At 39.5% G+C, this 18,375-nt stretch overlaps 1 protein-coding gene across 1 annotated transcript in view; it reads right to left on the bottom strand.

Moving 5' to 3' along the window:
- The window catches only part of Dnah11 (dynein axonemal heavy chain 11), a 309,803-nt gene that overhangs the window by 182,647 nt on the left and 108,781 nt on the right, over positions 1-18,375 (bottom strand). The window contains exons 31-34 of the mRNA XM_029484410.1: positions 9,278-9,409; positions 5,097-5,257; positions 1,605-1,761; positions 1,051-1,196 (exon numbers count right to left, since the gene is read on the bottom strand). Of these exons, the coding sequence (XP_029340270.1) occupies positions 1,051-1,196; positions 1,605-1,761; positions 5,097-5,257; positions 9,278-9,409 (596 nt within the window). The remainder of the gene's footprint in view (positions 1-1,050; positions 1,197-1,604; positions 1,762-5,096; positions 5,258-9,277; positions 9,410-18,375) is intronic.

Below are 18,375 nucleotides of genomic sequence, written 5' to 3' on the forward strand. Positions count from 1 at the left end.
GACCCAAAGGTGGAAACATACTTCTCTGACAAACTGGAAACTTCTAGAACAAGTGCACAGCTGTGAGAAAGGGATTGGGGTGGGAATCCTTTATCATTGGGGTGGGGAGAGCAGACTAGAAGTGTTCTCATGCACAACAGAAGTAGCTGAGCAAAATACCCTAAACATGGGAGAGATGAACAGGCTGGCTAAGCCCAGCTGTATTGGTGGAAGAAGGCCACCAAGAGAACTACATTCACAGGGTGTATCATACTTATTCTGAAGTTTTAGTCATTGAATCCCAAACGCTTTGCTTTTGGAATAAGGTGCCACAGGACAAAGAGTTTACATTCCAGATACATCTGGGATGGTGTTGCCCCCAGTCACTCATCGGGAGGGGTCCCAACAAAGCGGGTAAAGATGGAAGGTCTGGCACTTTGACTCTGGTGTATTAAATGACAGAGGCTTAGGAGACCTCAACTGCATTCTTGAGTTGCCATATGCAGCCATTTCAGCAGAAGTCTGAATGATGAAGGGAGAGGACATGTAGATGCCTGGGCATTATAGCACAGAGGTGAAGCTTGGGAGCTGAATAAAGTCAAAAAGGGAGAAGGTGGAGGCAGGGGAAAGGCCTGCAAGCACGAGCCTGAGAGATCCAGCCTGTCCAAATCCTTTTCATCAATCAACATGGGGCTCAGGAAGGGAGACCCTGTACTTTCCAGATGAGAGGAAACCTGGAAAGGGACAGTGTGGGGGAAGGGGTGTCCTATGCCTTGGATGAAGCAAACTCATTGAGACTTGCCAGAAGGCCAAGAAAGATGAACACTGAAGCCTCTTCACGGAACTCAACACAAAGCTACTAGCAGAGATAGGTGGATGGGTTATTCAGCATTACTATTTGCAATTATTTTATCCATTTAACATGACAGAGATGAGTTACAAAATTCTGAGAAGGTAAGGTTATCTTCTGATTGTTCGGTGCGAGGGGGTGGGTGGATAAAAAGAATCAAGGAAGGAAGGAAGCAAGCAAGGAAGCAAGCAAGCAAGTCAGCCAGGTAGCCGCAGGCCCACCTCTTTCTCCCGTTCCTGATGGCGTCATGAATCATCTTCACCTGCACTGCCACCACAGACAGAACCTCCACGGCAATGCGGTTGAACTCATCAAAGCAGCCCCATGCTCCCGTCTGCACCAGTCCTTTATAGATGTTTCCTATGGACTACAAGGAGGTGGTAGAGTCAGAGTGGAACAAAGGGTTTGGGACACTGACAGGTGGGGCAGCTCTGATCTTAAAAACCAAAGTGCTCCAGGATCCAGAGCACTGGGTACCAACACGACATCACATGTGGAAGAATCCCCATGTTGTTAAGTTTTGCTTCACAAAATGACTAAACCTACTGAGTAAAGTCACCTTAAGCCACAGTAGATGTACATGTAATACAAATGAATTGCATGGTCAGACTTGGAGTGCAGGTCTACACTATCACGAAGATGAAAATATAGAAAATCCTGAAAAATTCAGAAGCGAAAAACACTTCATGACTCTGAGCATTTCAGACAAGGTATATGGCTCTCTCCAAGTGGGATTCATGTGGCTGGAACATATTTTATGCATTTAATAACTTACCCTGTAGTCCATTTGCTCTGAGCAGTTGAATACGTAAACCATCATGCCCAGGGCACGGCCAAGGTCTTTGGTGGTTTCCGTTTTCCCTGTTCCAGCTGGACCAGCCGGAGCGCCGCTCATGGTCAGATGAAGTGATTGAGTTAAAGTGATGTAACACCTTCACACAACAAAACAAAAACACTGCAGTCAAGCCTGCCCTTTTACAGCACACTGAGGATAAATGATTTTCTTTTAAAAAAGTGGCTAAAAACCAAGGCCTAGAAGACCATAGAAGCAAAAACCAACTGTGAGCTTTGGATTTGTTCATGGCAAATGTGAGTCAGCCTTCTAGGTTGGCCATTTAAAACAAGTAGAAAAGAGTGTGCTATTTTATTTACCCACTGTCTCATCTCCTAAGGGCTGAGATACAAATATCTTTATTTGTGATGTGATTGAATATCTGATACTTCTAGGTGAAGATATTATTAATATGGCAGATAATACCTCAAACTGGGTATAGACAGACTAGCGAGGGGGAAGGGGTCTTAGATGATGATAAGTTAAGTATGACTGCACTAAATTGTTCTGTAACAAATACACTAAGAGTTGAGAAGTGCATGTATATGTGAGCAAGAATATATGCCTACTTTAATACAGAGGTGATTGCAAGTGCACAGTACTATACTGACTAAAACACTGCAGTCAACGTACTTTAGGAATTTATTTAAAATGTGTTGCACATGCATTTAGACCATGATACTTATTTGGGTAGGGAGAGGCCAGAGGTTCTGAGACTAAAAGTCTCATCCAAAGGATAGAACTTAGTATCTGCAAAAGGAGCCACTAGTAACAAGTATTCCTCAAGCAGCAGGTGATCTTTACTTGGGGTCTCCCTGCTATTTCTGTGTTAGTACAGATAGTGACAGTCATGCCTAGAGTTAGTAGACCAGGGACTAAGATCTAAGATCTATTCTGTAGATCATCAGATATCAGCCTGAAGTCTTCTGACCTCGGCATCCTGAGGCCTCTTATCTACAAAGTGAGCTTTCTGTGGGGCTGCATGAAGAAAGTCCAGGGGGAAAGCTCTGAAGAGTTCAAAGCGCCATGCCAATAGAAATAAGCAGAAAATGGGCAACAGCCCTTCCGTCAGATGCAGGTTGAAGAGTGATTCACAGCAAAATGGAGGAGAAAGACTCGTATGCCAGGAACTGAGCCCTCTTTGTAGAACCTGTCCTCTCTGTTGAACCTGTCCTCTCTGTTTGTCCACAGTAGGAGCCAAATGCCTAACCAATGTAGTGTATGCAAAAATGGCATTTCTAGGACACTTGCTTAAGGGCATTTCCTCTGGACTCCCTTTCTACTGACTGTAGCAACTGGGGAAGCCATACTCAGTTGGCCATGATTGGGCATGCTCACCTCTACAGTGAGACATCAGCTTCTGTGTTCATTAAGACATTGAATTTGCCGGGCGTGGTGGCACAGGCCTTTAATCCCAGCACACAGGAGGCAGAGGCAGGCAGATTTCTCAGTTCGAGGCCAGCCTGGTCTACAAAGTAGACAGGACAGCCAGGACTACACAGAGAAACCCTGTCTCAAAAAAAAAAAAAAAAAGACATTGAATTTTAGTGTTTTTTCTTACTGACACCTTAACCAGCAACATCTTCACCACTATAGCCACTGCAGGCAGTACCAGTCTGTCAGTGGCAAGCTGGCCAGCCTGTCTCTGAACATGATGGCATAAGGGGAGTCAGCATTGGCTCCACCTAATTTCCAAAGCGATGCCCACATCAAATGTCAAATGAGACAGAATGGATGCACTTAGAGGGAATCCTCACATTTACAACAATTCACAGGTATGCCAGCGATGAAAGGGAAATGAAATGCACCATCGAATGAATACCCTTTCCAACATTATCTGTGCTACCTCGAGAACATGCACTTCTTAAACTTCCAAATGAAGCACACAGAGAGTTTTCAATTCAAAATTTACTAAGCAACCAACTTTACACATTGGAATAGTTTACATTTCCTTTCTTTTCTCCTGTACCTTCCCCTCTCTTCCCCTTGTCTTTCTTCATGATGGTATGCACACAGTATCTACGGCTACTTTCAGGTAATTACATCAAGCTACGACACCCAGTTCTTTTTAATTGTACTTAAATGACCGAGTGAAGGTAAAGTTAAGGAGACCTGATTTACGCAGTTCCAGAAGTTGTACAATATATAAGTGATGAACTTGTATTGTTATTAATGTGTACACAAACAATCCCTGCCCTAGAGAGGAAATCCTGCCAGAGTCTTCAGGGACATAAATATCTTACAATCTGTTTATACTTTGGTCATAGGACATAGTTAGAAACACTGAGGTAGGATTCCCCACCTCCTAAATACCAAAGATTAAGTGTGCTTGCTCATACCACATAATTAAAAGGAGCTAGAATCCCAATAAAAGAATTCATATCTGGGAGACATCTTTACCTCTGCAACATTCTATGTATCTATTTGTGGATCACGAAATAGCAATGAGCTTTTGGTAGCAATCAATTGGCTGGCCCTACGATTTTCCTAGACCACTTTGGCTGTCTTCCTGTCCTTTAGCTCAGCCAAGCTCCTGCCTACCTTGGAACTTCCGTACTAACTATGTCTGTAAATCTCTACCCTAGAATCTGGGTGCTGATTCTATACTTGGGTCTTATCTCAAAGGTCTTCTTAGCCTACAAAGATTTTAATCCAAAGTCTGAAATGCTCTAAAACATTCTTTTTAAGCATTTGATAGTTTCATTTCCAGATTATGGATGCTCAACTTGGAGCGTCTATGCAAATATTTCAAAAATCCAAAAATATCCTGAATTGGAAATATTTCTGGACCCAAGCATTTCAGACAGGGAAACTCAATCTGAAGTAGATGATTCCTTCCAGACCCTTTTTGACAAATCACTCTATTATGCTTCTATTATAGCAAGCAATGCGCCCTAAAATAAATACATGCCATTTCTCTCATCCTCACCTACTTGAACACCACACTCGGCTGGAACTTGATCACTGTGACAAAGACACTGTGGACAGTTCTTAGCACAGCTCTTCATAAATACTTGACAACTCCTTTAATGAATCTTAGTTTCTCTCTCATCACTGTATGCAGAAAAATGGCAGTCATCATAGGCTGTCCTTGCTATGCCTGCACTTCCAAAAAGAGGACAGAGGGGATGATGATGGCAGAGATAGTGGACAAAGGCCTCAGGCACAACCAGGCTTCCTTGAGCCACATTAATCCACACCTCCCTTCTCCGTTTGTTACGATTATATGACTTCTGTAATTCTGTCTCTCTTAATTCAATTTTCTTCATCTTATTTCTAAAGTTAACACTTGGTGTCTTGCGTAGTTACTTTCCATGCTGCTTTCATTATTGCTTCCTGACAGGTCCCTCTATTCCCCTCGGCCTCTCTTCTCATCCCTACACACAAGGACACTGGGGCTTGGTTCTCTCCTCTGTGGGAAGCTATATTTGTTACCTGTCAGTGAGAGGAGTGATCACCAGCCGTGGACTGTTTCCCAAGTATTCGTAGAAGTACTGGAAGTGGGCGTCACAAATATTAACAACGCAGTGTTTCCTTGAATCCTCCCACTCGTGTCGGAGTTGAGACAGCCAGGTAAAAGCATGGGGGCTGACAACCTACAATCATTGCACAGTCTTAACACACCGGTTCCCGATAGTTCTGAGGCAACAGGCTGGTTAATCTCATCACTTCTGCTGACTCTCATTACTAAATTCTCCAGGAGGAACTCTCTTGCACCCTGTTGCAGATCTCAGCTGCGTGACTAATCAGAAATCGGTGTGCAATGAAAGTCTTTGCTTTAAATTGTCTTTTGTGCAAAATGGCATCAGTTCATTCAAGCAATTTTTTTTTTTTTTTTACCTTTCATGAATCACCCAGGGTGTAGTAAGTTTTGTATCTTTATGTGCCTACTATACAGATCTAATAAAAAATCATTATCTTCATTAAAATCACACATAATCCATGATTTATGCACATTGAAGTATAAACTATGCTTTTTGCCTGAGTACAGAACTTTTAACTTCATTTTTTTATCAGATTATATGAAGATGTTTTTTATAGGTTACTCTTTCCTATATTACTCAATTTTATCTATCTCTTCTCTAGTTTGAAAACCATTTCTGTCTCTTTCAGGGTTTGTGGGACTCTAGGGTTTCCTGGAAATCACTTCAAGTCATCAAAACTCTTGCCTATAAGTTTTCCAAAGACTCGGCATGAATCAACACTACATAGACGTATACTGTAGAAGATTAAAAATGAGGAAAAGCGTTTAGTTTAAAAATAAATAATAATTTTCTGCATTGGTGGCCTAGTGAGTGGTAAGCACAACCACTTTCTAAAATAAATATATTCTAATATATCATGATTTATGCTACTGCAAATCAAATATGAATATATAAGAAAGGACAAGGTCATATTCAAAGAGCAGATGTCAACAGCTTATTAACAAACTGGAAAAAAAAAAGTAAATGGTGCTTTGCAAGGGTTGATCTGAGATTAATTAAAAATGCTCTTTACTATCTTCTATTCATCAACTAGATCAAGGACTGTTTAAGGCTTAGGTAAAACAGTGTGTGTGTGTGTGTGTGTGTGTGTGTGTGTGCAGGTTCATGTGTATATGTACATGTGTGGGCCTGTGTGGCCAGAGGTTGACATCATCAGGTGTCTTCTTCAATAGTTTTCCACTCTATTATTGAGACTGAGCTTCTACTGATTGTAGTATTCAATTCTCTGTCTTGCTGGCTGGCAGCCAGCACCCAGGATGCTCCTGTCTTCACCTTTCTTGTGCTGCAGTTCCAAGCACATGCCATAAACCTAGCTTTTCATGTAGATTTCAGGATCTGAACTCAGGTCTTCTCACTTGCACAGCAAGCACTTCCTAATTGAGCCATATATCCAATCCTGAAAAAGGCACTTTCTTCTATTTCCATGAGAAAATTAAAATTCCCTTTGATTTCAATAGAGAAATAAGGAGGAAATGAGAGAAATAAGTAACGTAGAGTGTTTTGTGCTACAAGCATTCAAACTGATATGGAACTGATATTGTATTTTTTAAAAAGCAAGATTAACAGGTTTGTTTATATCCTTTAGAATTTTAAGTTTTGCTTTAATTTCAATAGGAAGTCTCTCTCTCTCTCTCTCTCTCTCTCTCTCTCTCTCTCTCTCTCTCTCTCTCTCTCTTTCATCTTTTTAAAATTCACCGTGGTAGTTGAGATACCTGTTTTTTTCTGTTTCTTCTAGGTCTAGTATTTGTTTCTCTCTTTTTATTTAAAATTTGTTTTTACACAATATATTTTGATCATGTTCCTTTCCCTCTAAAGCCATTCAAATGACACTGCTCCCCCCACCCCTCCCTGCTCCCCACACCTCTCCCCACTCCCCTCACCCCTCCCTGCCCCCTCCCTGCTCCCCCTCTTGAGCTCATATATTAGAATGTTTGGTTCCAAATTGGTGGAACTACTTGGAGAAAGATTAATGGAGATGTAGCATAGTGGGGGATGTGTGTCACTGGGGGCCTTGAGGTTTCAAAAACCAACACCAGATCAGTATTTGTCTTTCTGTGTCTGTTAGTTCATTCATATTCTCTCTGTGTGTCTGTCTCTGTATCTGTCTCTGTCTCTCTGTGTCTCTCTCTCTCTCTCCCTCCCTTCCCCCCTCCCTCCTTCCCACTTTGGGATCAGGAAGTTGACTCAAGCCTACCTACTCAGGCTCTGCTTCTCATCTTGATGATAATTGACTGACTCTTTGAAACTCTAAGCCAGCTCCTAACTAAATGCTTTATCTTAAGTTGTCTTGGTCATGGTGTCTCTTTACAGCAATAGAAAAGTAACTAAAGGCATTCTTCTCAACCCCTCCCAGTACCTCCCCAACCCTCCTACCCACTCAACTCCATCTTCTTTCTCTTTTTGCCAACACAAAACAAACTCCATGGTTTTTCTGTGGAGTCTTTGTTATGGCTTTTTTTTTTTTTTTTTTTTTTTNNTCTTNNTTTTGATTTTTCATTTTTGTGTTTGTGTGAGTTTTATTTTTATTTTTATTTATTTTTGTTTTGAAGGAGGAAATTGTCATTTCAGGACCATTTCTTCCCATCAGAAAGTCTGTGGTGGCAATTGGTGTAGGGTCCTACCAGCAATGTTGTTCAGGAACTAGACAAGCATGTTTCTAACATTAGGAAGTAAGAGTACAATTAAGGAAATGAGGACTGAAAACATTTCCTTTCTCATTAAATACTGCCAGCCCCTAAGAGACATGTGGGTGTTTAAAACATATAGGTGGTTAAAATAAAAGCCATCAATTTAGTGAAAATATAAGAAAATAACCTCTTAACAAGGCATATTATTTAGCCATGAAGAGTACTAATAGATGTTGGCCAAAGCACTCTGGAATTGTGACCAACACTGATTTCTTCAGGAGGAAATAGAACAACAGTACACAGAGATGGGGGTGTGTGTGTGTGTGTGTGTAATATATGTGTGTGAGTAGTATATATATGTGTTTGTGTTTATTCAGTGTATTCACATATGTGTTTAGTATGTGTGTGTAGTATATATGTATGTGCTTGTGTGTATGTATTGTGTATGTGTCAGTGTCAGTAGCATATATGTGTGTGTAGTATATTTTTGTGCAGTATGTGTACAGTAGATGTGTATGTATAGTGTATGTATGTATAGAGTACATCTTCAGTGTGTGTGTTTGTGTGTGTAGTGTATGTGTGTGAGTAGTATATATGTGTGTGTGTGTATGCAGTGTATGCATGTGTGTATGTAGTATGTGTATATAATATATATGTATGTATGTATGTGTTTGTATGTAGTATATGTGTATGTGTTAGTGTTGGTAGTACATACATATATGTAGCGTATCTGTGTGCAGAATGTATACAATAGATGTGTGTGTATGTGTGTAGTATGTATAGTGTACATATGCATAGAGTGTGTCTGTAGTGTGTGCTTGTGTAGTAAATGTTGTGTATGTGTGCATTTTGTGTATGTATGTATATGTGTGGTGTGTGTCTCTGTCTGTGTGTGTCTCTATATGTGTGTGTCTGTGCAGGCAATGCATGCCACAGCACAGGTGTAGATATCAGAGGACAACCTTCAGCAGTAGTCCTTATCTTCTACTTTTTTTGAGACAGACTCTCCATCACCAGTGTATCTAGACCAGCTGGCATGAGAGTGTTCAATGATTCTTTTGTCTCTGCCTTCCCATCACCATGGGGATTACAGGGACTGTGCTACCCTGCCCTGCTTTCTGTCCAAAGGTCCTCAAGCAAGCCTGGCAGGCACTTTGCCCACTGAGCCAGCTCCCTAACCCCACCCCTTGAGATGGTTGAAATGGCACAAAGTGTTATAGTTGATGATTGTGTACATCTCAGAGGTAAGAGCTACAAGGCAGACAGCTATACATAGATGCTAGAAGACAAGGTTGTAAAAATGAAGGCTCTTCCCATGGTCCTTGCTTCTGCATTAACTTCTAGACTCTAATTTGGCAAACCATTGGCCATTACTCCACTATCTATCAAACCAAATGCACCCCAAACAACTTCCCAGGACTAACTGAAACTTTTGAAAAACAATGAATTTCTTAAAGCCACCCTGACAATAAATACCACTTTCAGAACACAGCAGCGCACTTGCCTTCTGAGAAATCAATTTTGCCACCACATCTCTGGCATGGACATCGATGGTGCAGATGGTCATGACCTTCTGCCTGTCTCCAGGCGAAAGTTCTCCCAGAAGAAGTGTGATCAGTGTGTTCAGCTGTGAAATCTAGACAGATTTTTTTTAATATAAAAGAAACAATAGGGGTCAATACAGAGACTAACAAGTCAATATTTGTAAAAAATGCTTTAACTATAAAATGGCTCCAAACTTATTATCTCAGCTGATCTTCAAAACCCCTAGGGAGAGACAAACATACTACCCCTCATCTTCAGGAAAGAGCCAGAACACAGTGAAGACAAGGTTGTCCATCAGTGATGCCAACAGCAAAGGCAGAAGCAGGGCTTTCTGCCTACATGGCATGATGTGCCCTAATGATGATCCAGCCTACAAATTTCAACCAGAATTACAAGATCTAAGAGGTAAAACCAATGTTTTAAAAGAGCTAAGTGGCAGTTTTATTCTTTAGAAAAGAATTGACCAACAATGAGCATATTAATTTTTCTTATATTTATAGTGCTGGTCAATGAGAAAATGTTCACACCTAAGCATCCTACTTTGGCCCATTCTTTTTACTTACATTACTAGTCTTGCTTAGGCTCATTTGTCTCCCAGATAAATATTTTCAAAGCACTTTTCTCCTTAAAAGGCAAGTAAAGAAATAGAATAACAGAAATGCCAACCCACTGAGCCATGTGGGATAGAATGGGCAGAAGTACAGTTGGCAGGATGCTCATTCTGTTGTGAAATGATCTACACACACACACATACACACGAGAACTGCATCAGAAATAACACAGTTCCTGTGGTTGGTTTTCTTAGTGTGGTTATTCCCACAAAAGTCTTCCTTAATTTCTTCTTTACTCTGGGCTAATTTGCAGAAGGAAACGCACAAGCCCTGCCTTAATGATATAAGCCATGATACCTAACAATATTGTCCCCTGTATTCCTCAGCTCTGCAGAGCCTTGTCCCTTAAAAATCGTCAGAGCATGGCAGTGTGAGCAAGAAGTGAGCACTAAGTCCATGGGAGCCCCCAGACATGGTGAGCAGTCTGTGGAGACTATGCAAGGACTAAATCCCAGAGTGGCCCTGAGGTTGCTGTGCAGCTGGACTCAGTAGGTACGTGGAGAAGAAAGGCAGCATGGTGAAGCCTTCATACACACAGCAGCATGATGGTGCCTTCACACACACAGCCTACACAAAATTATAAGATAGACTTCCTCAGCACTGACCAAGCACATTGCCCCATTATCAACTCATTGAATTTTATTGTAATCTCCCACTCCCACCCCATTCTCTACCCCATGCTCCAAGGAAAGCAAGTTTTCTGATCACACAAGGGGCAAATAACTCAACAATATAAAGAATATGTCCACTTTAAAACAATCTATTAATATACTATCTTACCGATCAGGAAATTGTATCACAAATCTGTGAACTGCATTGCCAGTTCTGAGAGCAGGGATTTGGATCTCACAGTGTGATCCAAGAGTATCCTCATACTCCCTGGCCTGGCCACCACTGATAAATCTGAGGAACTATGGCCTCAAAGGAAGTCTTCCAGAGATAACTATAGTCAAACAAAAAAGTCCTATTTGCTCAAAGAAATAAAAATATGTGCTGGGCCTTGTGGCTCAGGCCCATAAACCCAGTTGATCAGAAGGCTGACAGGAAAAGCAGAGTTCAGCGGAAGCTTGGGCTACACAGTCAGTTCAATCTAGCCTGAGCAACTGCCTCAAATTCAAAAGAAGACTGGGGGATACAGAGCAGTGGTAGAGTATGTTTCTAACATGTATGTGGCTCTGGGTTCATTTCTTAGTATTATAAAATTATATATATATATTATATTATATATATATATATATGTAAGCTTGGTACTAGAATTTGTATCTGTTCTGGTGGCATCTATGCTTACCCACTGGGCTGGCTCACCAGCCTACACAGCATGGTTTACTGCTTCTCTGCAGACCGAGAGAAGATTGACAAATAAGAAATCACTTATTATGTACCATAGTAGTTTGGCTTGTGTGTATACTGCAGTGTTATTTCCACAGCTGATCAACCATTCTCTTCATGGTGGCTACTTACTGTGGTTTGGTAAGAAGACTTGAGATCCCCCCTCTCAGCACATCTCAAGGGTACAATCCACTGATACCAACAGTACCAGTTGTAATTGCCTATGGAGTTTATGAGGGCTTCAGAATGTATTCATTCATACCAATTATTCTCTCCCCATGAGTTTGGCTTTTTAAGGGTTCTTCATGTCCATGAAGTAATACATACACATTTCTCTGCCTGGTGCATTTTACTGAACGTGATATACTTCAGATTCATCCAGGCTATCTTAAGTGGCATGATTTTCTATTTTTTAAGGTTGAATAGTATTCCTTCCTATATATGTGTATCTATATGTATGATTTTTTCATCTATCAACAAAATACAGTGTTTTATGTATGCTGGCTGTTGTGAATAAAGCTGAAATAAAAAGTGGAATGCAAGTAATCCATCGAAACAATTTTATTCCCTTTGTAGAAAGAGCTAAGGAAATAAAACATTTGATTGCTAAGAACTACAAAGCATCAATGAAAGAATTTGTTTAAAAGACACAAGTAAATGTAAATGTATTTCCCAGACCCATGGGTTGAAATAATTCATATGTCTTAAATATCCAAACTACTCAAAGAAATTTATAAATTAAAAGTAATCTACATCAACACCCCAATAGCACTTTTAGAAATAAAAAGAAAACTTAAAATGCATATGAAATCACAAATGACTTTGAATATCTAAGGCAATCTTAAGCAAAAAAGGGAGAGAAGAGGGACCCATATGTCTGACTCAGATTATATTACAACACTGCAGCGATTAACAGAATGGGACTGAAATTTCCAACTAGCTTTCAATACAGACACGAAAATATGCTTGGAGAAAGGAAAGCATCTTCACAAATGGTGCAGGACCACTGAAGGCAGATGTGAGACCATGCCTGTGATCATGGTACATGAGAGGCCTTGGCAGAAGGAGCAGTTCAAAGTCACCCTCAGGAACCTCGAGTTCAAGGCCAACCTGGGAAACAGAAGACCCATATTCACAACATAAAACAGAAATCAAACTGGGCCTTCCCACTTATATTAATTTCAATGCATACTGAATTGAAGCTTTCTAAATGAACTACTAGAAACAGACATGACAACAGAACTCTTGACAATGAGTCTAAGGGTTTGAAACCATAACCACAAGCAACAAAAAGGGGAAAAAGTGGGACTACATCAAAGTGAAATGTTTCTGTACAGCAGGGGAACAATAAAGAAGATTGAAAACACAACGTGAAGAATTAGAGAAAATATTTGGAAACTGTGTATCTGTTAAAGAGTTAATACCCCAATACTGTAATTCCCACACATCAGCAAAAACAAAACAACAATACAAAAAGAACCCCAAATGTTCTGACTCAAACACAAGCCAAACACCTGCGTAGACACAAATTCACCAACTCATAACATGAAAATATGTGCATCACATTCAGTCATCAGGGATGAAACCCACATGAGACAGAGTCTGTCACCCTGAGGATGTCAGAGAATAAGTACCAGTGACAATACTCACTCACCTACTTATTATCTTACAAAAAACCTTCAATTTCACCAAGAGCATATGTGGCCATTCTTTTGTGTATGATATGCTCAGAATTCATCACTTCCTAAATGTCAGGCTCCAGGAAGGCAAGGACATTGTCTGCTTAGTCAGCACTTTGTCCCCTGAGCCACTGAAGAGCTGTCAAGAGTGTGAGTCAAACAGATTGCAGCACAGAAAACAATTATAAGTGTCTGTAGAGATCTTTACTGAAAGCTTAAACATACATACATACATACATACATACATAATACATATGATGTGTGTATGTAACCGATATATATATATAAATATATAAATATATATATATATATAAATAAATACACACACATATACATATATACATACACACACACGTATGCTGTATAGAAAAGAGGTATTTGGTATCGGATATTTTCTTATTTGGGCCAAGATATTCAAACCCCACTGTATCAGATGTTACTCTGTCAGCAGAATTTGTCTAACCAGCTCATTATGACAGTAACAATGCCTTATGCCTTTATACCTAAGCACATTTATAATTTCTAGTGTTTCTCATGCACTTAGTTGTTTTAGCCTCCAAACGACCTGTGATTTCTACATTACTGATTCATTTCTCACAGAAGTTCAGTCAAAGGCAAGATGATTAAGGTGATGCCTTGCCAGTGTTATGTGCACCGCATTGTGTGTTGTACTCACAGTCTCTTGAGATTAAGATTTCCCCAATGAAGTAATGAGATTCTGTAACCATAACAACAGTCATAAAATGTCTAGAATTTGGGAAATGGCTCCAGGTAGCAATTACAGGATGGTCACACTATAATTACACCCATGTTTATGGGTGGATGACATAGAAAATAGCCTATGGAATCTTTTCAAAATAACACACCTTCTCATAAATGCATGCTTATTCTTCTCACCCCTGACTCAGGAGTGTTGTCTGGCTTTCTACTGGGTCAAGGACAGTTGCACCAAGTGGCTGTTTTCATACTGCATCCTGGCTCTAAGCAGACCATGAGAATGGAGAAAATTTGGCAGTAGAAAGTAGCCTAAGTGTAAAAGCCATGCTGTCTGAAAGCAGAGTGCTTGCCCACACCCTTATTCCTCCTGTCATCCTCTGCTTCAGCAATGCTGCACTTCTCTGTGGTCCCTGTCATGGCTGCTTCAAGGCCACAGCTGTGGCTCTATATACCAAGGCTTTTCTTCCCTGAGACTTTTTGTGGTTGTTTAACTTTCTCAGATTGGCCTGCTCCACTATACTGTCTTCTAGGTCTTTCCTGGCAAACATTCCATAGAACCCCATTTTAATGGAACTTAAAAGTATTTTATTGGCTGATGTTTATCAAATGTTGGTGCATTCTTTCTATCCTCTCCTTTAGCCATGAGCTCTAAAGACTCGAAGCCCACATGTGTCTCATTCTGTATTGTACTCCCCCACCTAGCACACTGGCCAGCTCAAAGATGTGCTCAGAAAACAGGCACCATAGTAAGGAAAGAGGAAAGAACTGAGAAAATGAGTGATACAATGCACAAGAACTTTCCTTTCAACTCACTCATATAAGATGACACACGGGGTTACTGTTCCCAAGCCCATATGCCAAGGAGGAAAGCAGGTTAATAATTATGGTATGTATACAATACTCTCACAGCACACAAAAACAGGGCCTTGCCTAATACAGGGGCTGGAAAGACATTTTGAAGGAAAGAACATTTGTGCTAACACCTAAAGAATGAGTATTTATGTTGTAGTGAAGTTAGAGGTTGGCCACCTAGAAAGGCTATATTCATGACACAGGAAGCAATAATAAACTCACAGCTGCTATAGGTACCTACATAACACATGATGTCACTATTACAATAATGAACTCATAATTGCTATAGTTACCTACATAAGACATGATTTCACTATTATAATAATGAAATCATGGCTGCTATAGTTACCTACACAAGTTATGATATCACTATTACAATAATAAACTCATGGCTGCTACAGTTACCTACACAAGACATGATGTATTACAATAATGAAATCATGACTGCTACAGTTACCTACACAAAATATGATGTCACTATTACAATAATAAACTCACGGCTGCTACAGTTACCTACACAAGGCATAATGCCACTATTACAATAATGAACTCATAGCTGCTATAGTTACCTACACAAGACATGATTTCACTATTATAATAATGAAATCATGGCTGCTACAGTTACCTACACAAGACATGATGTATTACAATAATGAAATCATGGCTGCTACAGTTACCTACACAAAACATGATGTCACTATTACAATAATGAACTCATAGCAGTTACCTACACAAGATTAAGTCTGTCAACATCTGGCATGGATGGGTAGTTGATCTTCAGTACCCACCCCTTTCTAAGGAACTATTGGCAGTGGTTATATACTGGAGGTAGGAGGAGGGTATCATTTTGTATTGAGGGTGTGGCCTCATGTCCATGCTACAGTGGATGGCTCTGCCTTCATAAATATTTGGAAAGTTTGGACATGAAGTTTGGGAGGAGACATGTTGAGAAAATTAGAAGAAGTTGTGGGCAATGGGGAACAGATATCGTATCTCATTGTATACATCGATAAAAATTCTCAAAAACAAAACATTTAAATAAAAACCATTAGCAAATGATGGTGAAAAACAAAGGCAGAATTCATTAATAAAATGTTAACAGAGACATGTTTTATAAGGATAGAACAGTACAAACAACTTAAGTTAATAATACAAGAATGCAAAATTTAATTAACATTCAAAATTTTCCACAGGATTATGGGTGTTGCTCACTGTAGAGGGGGTGTGCTTAGCACATTATAAGGACTCAAGCTGAATCTTTAACACAAAATAAAGATATAAAATTTACAGCAACAGATCAGAAGATAAATCAAATGGTCCTCTCAGAGGGCCAGAAAAGGTTCAATGCCTTTTCAAAATAAGAAATGCTCTACCTGTAGTCATGGAAAATTTTTCTCTACTTGGTGAAAGGATTTCTCTTCTGTGGGGCTGTTTTGGCTTCTGTGAATTGAAACATTCTCTCCCAACAGGAAAACAGACACTCTAAAGGCTCAATAAGAAGCTAACAAAATATAAGATTAATCAAGCTCAGGAAGTTAGAGGATCCACAGTCTCCCTCTAAGTTACACAAGAAGCTAATAATGGCAAGAAAGAGGAGACTCTTTTGTGGAGGTGCCTACAAGATGGACAGGAACTCCGGGAATTCAGAGTTTGAGAGTTGTCACACACCCTGAGGTGGGTCAAATGCTTAAGAGTCACTCATGCTCTTAAAAGTCCCCCCCGCCATGTACCTGGTAACCCCAACAAACATTGGCTCACCAAACTAGACTTAGCTGAAATTGTTCCTATCTGGGGTGACTGAGTATTTGTTTCCATTTACCCAGAAAAAGCCACATAACAAAGGATGTCTTCAAAAACATATTAGTGCAGATTTAATAGAGACACATTAAAGTGTTCTTCCATGAATTGTTCATAAATCAAGGAAGTCTAGGTATTTCAACAATGTACTAGTGGTCCTAGCTAATGCAACAAGCTTAAGAAAAGGAAATAAAGAGCAAGTAAAAGAATAGAAAATGAGATATAAAACTGTCATTGCTTAAGTTGGACATGTTCATACTCATGGAAAACTCTACAAAGTCCATGCTTCACAAAATGTAAAGTACTAAACATAGAAAGCAAATTTTGCAAACTCCCAAGATGCAAAGTAAATATTTTTCATCCAATATATTTCTATGATTAGTCATAAATACTGAAGCTAAAGTTCTAAAATTTATTAGTATATAAGATAAAATTGAAATACCACAAACAAATCTAGTGAGAAATGCATATGACTACTATGTAATAAGCTTCAAAGATATTGCAGAGAGGAAATAGATAACATCTACTGAGTGGGGAGGTGGCATGTTCTTATATTGTAAGAACCATTATCTTTGGGCAGTGGTGGCATATGCCTTTGATCCCAGCACTCGGGAGGCAGAGGCAGGCAGATTTCTGAGTTCGAGGCCAGCGTGGTCTACAGAGTGAGCTCCAGGACAGCCAGGGCTACACAGAGAAACCCTGTCTCGAAAAACAAAAACAAAAACAAAAGAAAAAACAAAAAAAAAGAACCATTATTTTAAACTTTCCACTTACTATGGTTCATTTAGTAAAAAATTTAATTAGGCTAAAAATATTCCCCTAAGAATAAATACAAAGGTAATAACAATTTATATTTTAAAATTTTAGAATAGTACAAGCAATTTTGAAGGGGAAACAAAAGAGATATGAAATTTGACTTCAATGCTTATTCTAATGTTACAGTAATTAAGACTCTGGTTTTGTGATAGAGACAGAAAAAGAAAGAAAGAAAAAGAAAATAGAGAAAAAACTCTCTCTTTCCACCCCCCACCCTCACAGAGAGAGACAGAAAAACAGAGACAGAGAGCAAAATGACTTTTTCTTTAGATCAAGGGGGGAAGTTAACTCAATGATAGCAGGAAAAGATGAATGGGCCATAGTTCTAAACAAGACCCCAAAACCATCGGGCATCTTGGGGGAAGTAGATACTTTGATGACTTTTAGGTAGACAAGAATTTATCTATGACACAAAAGGCACTATCCACGAGAGGAAAATGTGGTATATTATGACAAAACCCCACAAGATTCTATTCATAACAGCGCCTATTAAAACAGGCAATTTATGGGGTAGCTGGATGTCAGAAGAAAATGTGTAATTCATTCATTTTTCCGACAAAGGATTTATATCGCCAATAAATAAGAGCTCTTGGAGTTAACAAGAAAAGGGCAAGCCATCCAAATGTTTAAACTATTGAGTAACAACATAACCTAAGACAGAATACTAATGAATAAGGGACCATTGTTCAACGTCTTCAAACATTAGAGAAATTCAAGTTCAAGGTTCACTGAGATATTTATTGATAGCCCTGGAACAGCTGAAGCTATGGAAAATGACAAGACGAAAACATGGAAGTAAAGGGAACATCTAAAAATCTCTATGCATCACTGATGGTTGTGAAACAATGAGGAACTCCACCTGCATCGTCGATATTTAAATATATACCCTGATTACCAAGAAATTTTGCTTCTGTGTATTTATCCAGATGAGATGAAAATACATGTCCAGGAAAAGACTTTTTTTTTTCAAGAATGCAAAGGCAGTGTGAAGCTTCAAGCTAGAAATGCAAATACCAGTTGATAGAATGGATAAAGAACTTACGGAATTCAGATATGATGGAATACTACTAAGGACTAAAAACAAAGTTTTTGTCATGATTTTATCCACACTTCTCTGCGTGAAGCCTAAGCACACCACAGAAATTTTTTTCAGGTGTAAAATGCTGCTGTCTCTTTTTGGGTGCTTACCCACACAGCTCAGTAATAAGAGCAGAAGGTTTCTCCCCAGGTCTCAATCCTCTAAACACCAAGCGCAG

The sequence above is a fragment of the Mus caroli genome, chromosome 12 (genome assembly GCF_900094665.2).
Source record: "Mus caroli chromosome 12, CAROLI_EIJ_v1.1, whole genome shotgun sequence".
Taxonomy (NCBI): Eukaryota; Metazoa; Chordata; class Mammalia; order Rodentia; family Muridae; genus Mus; species Mus caroli.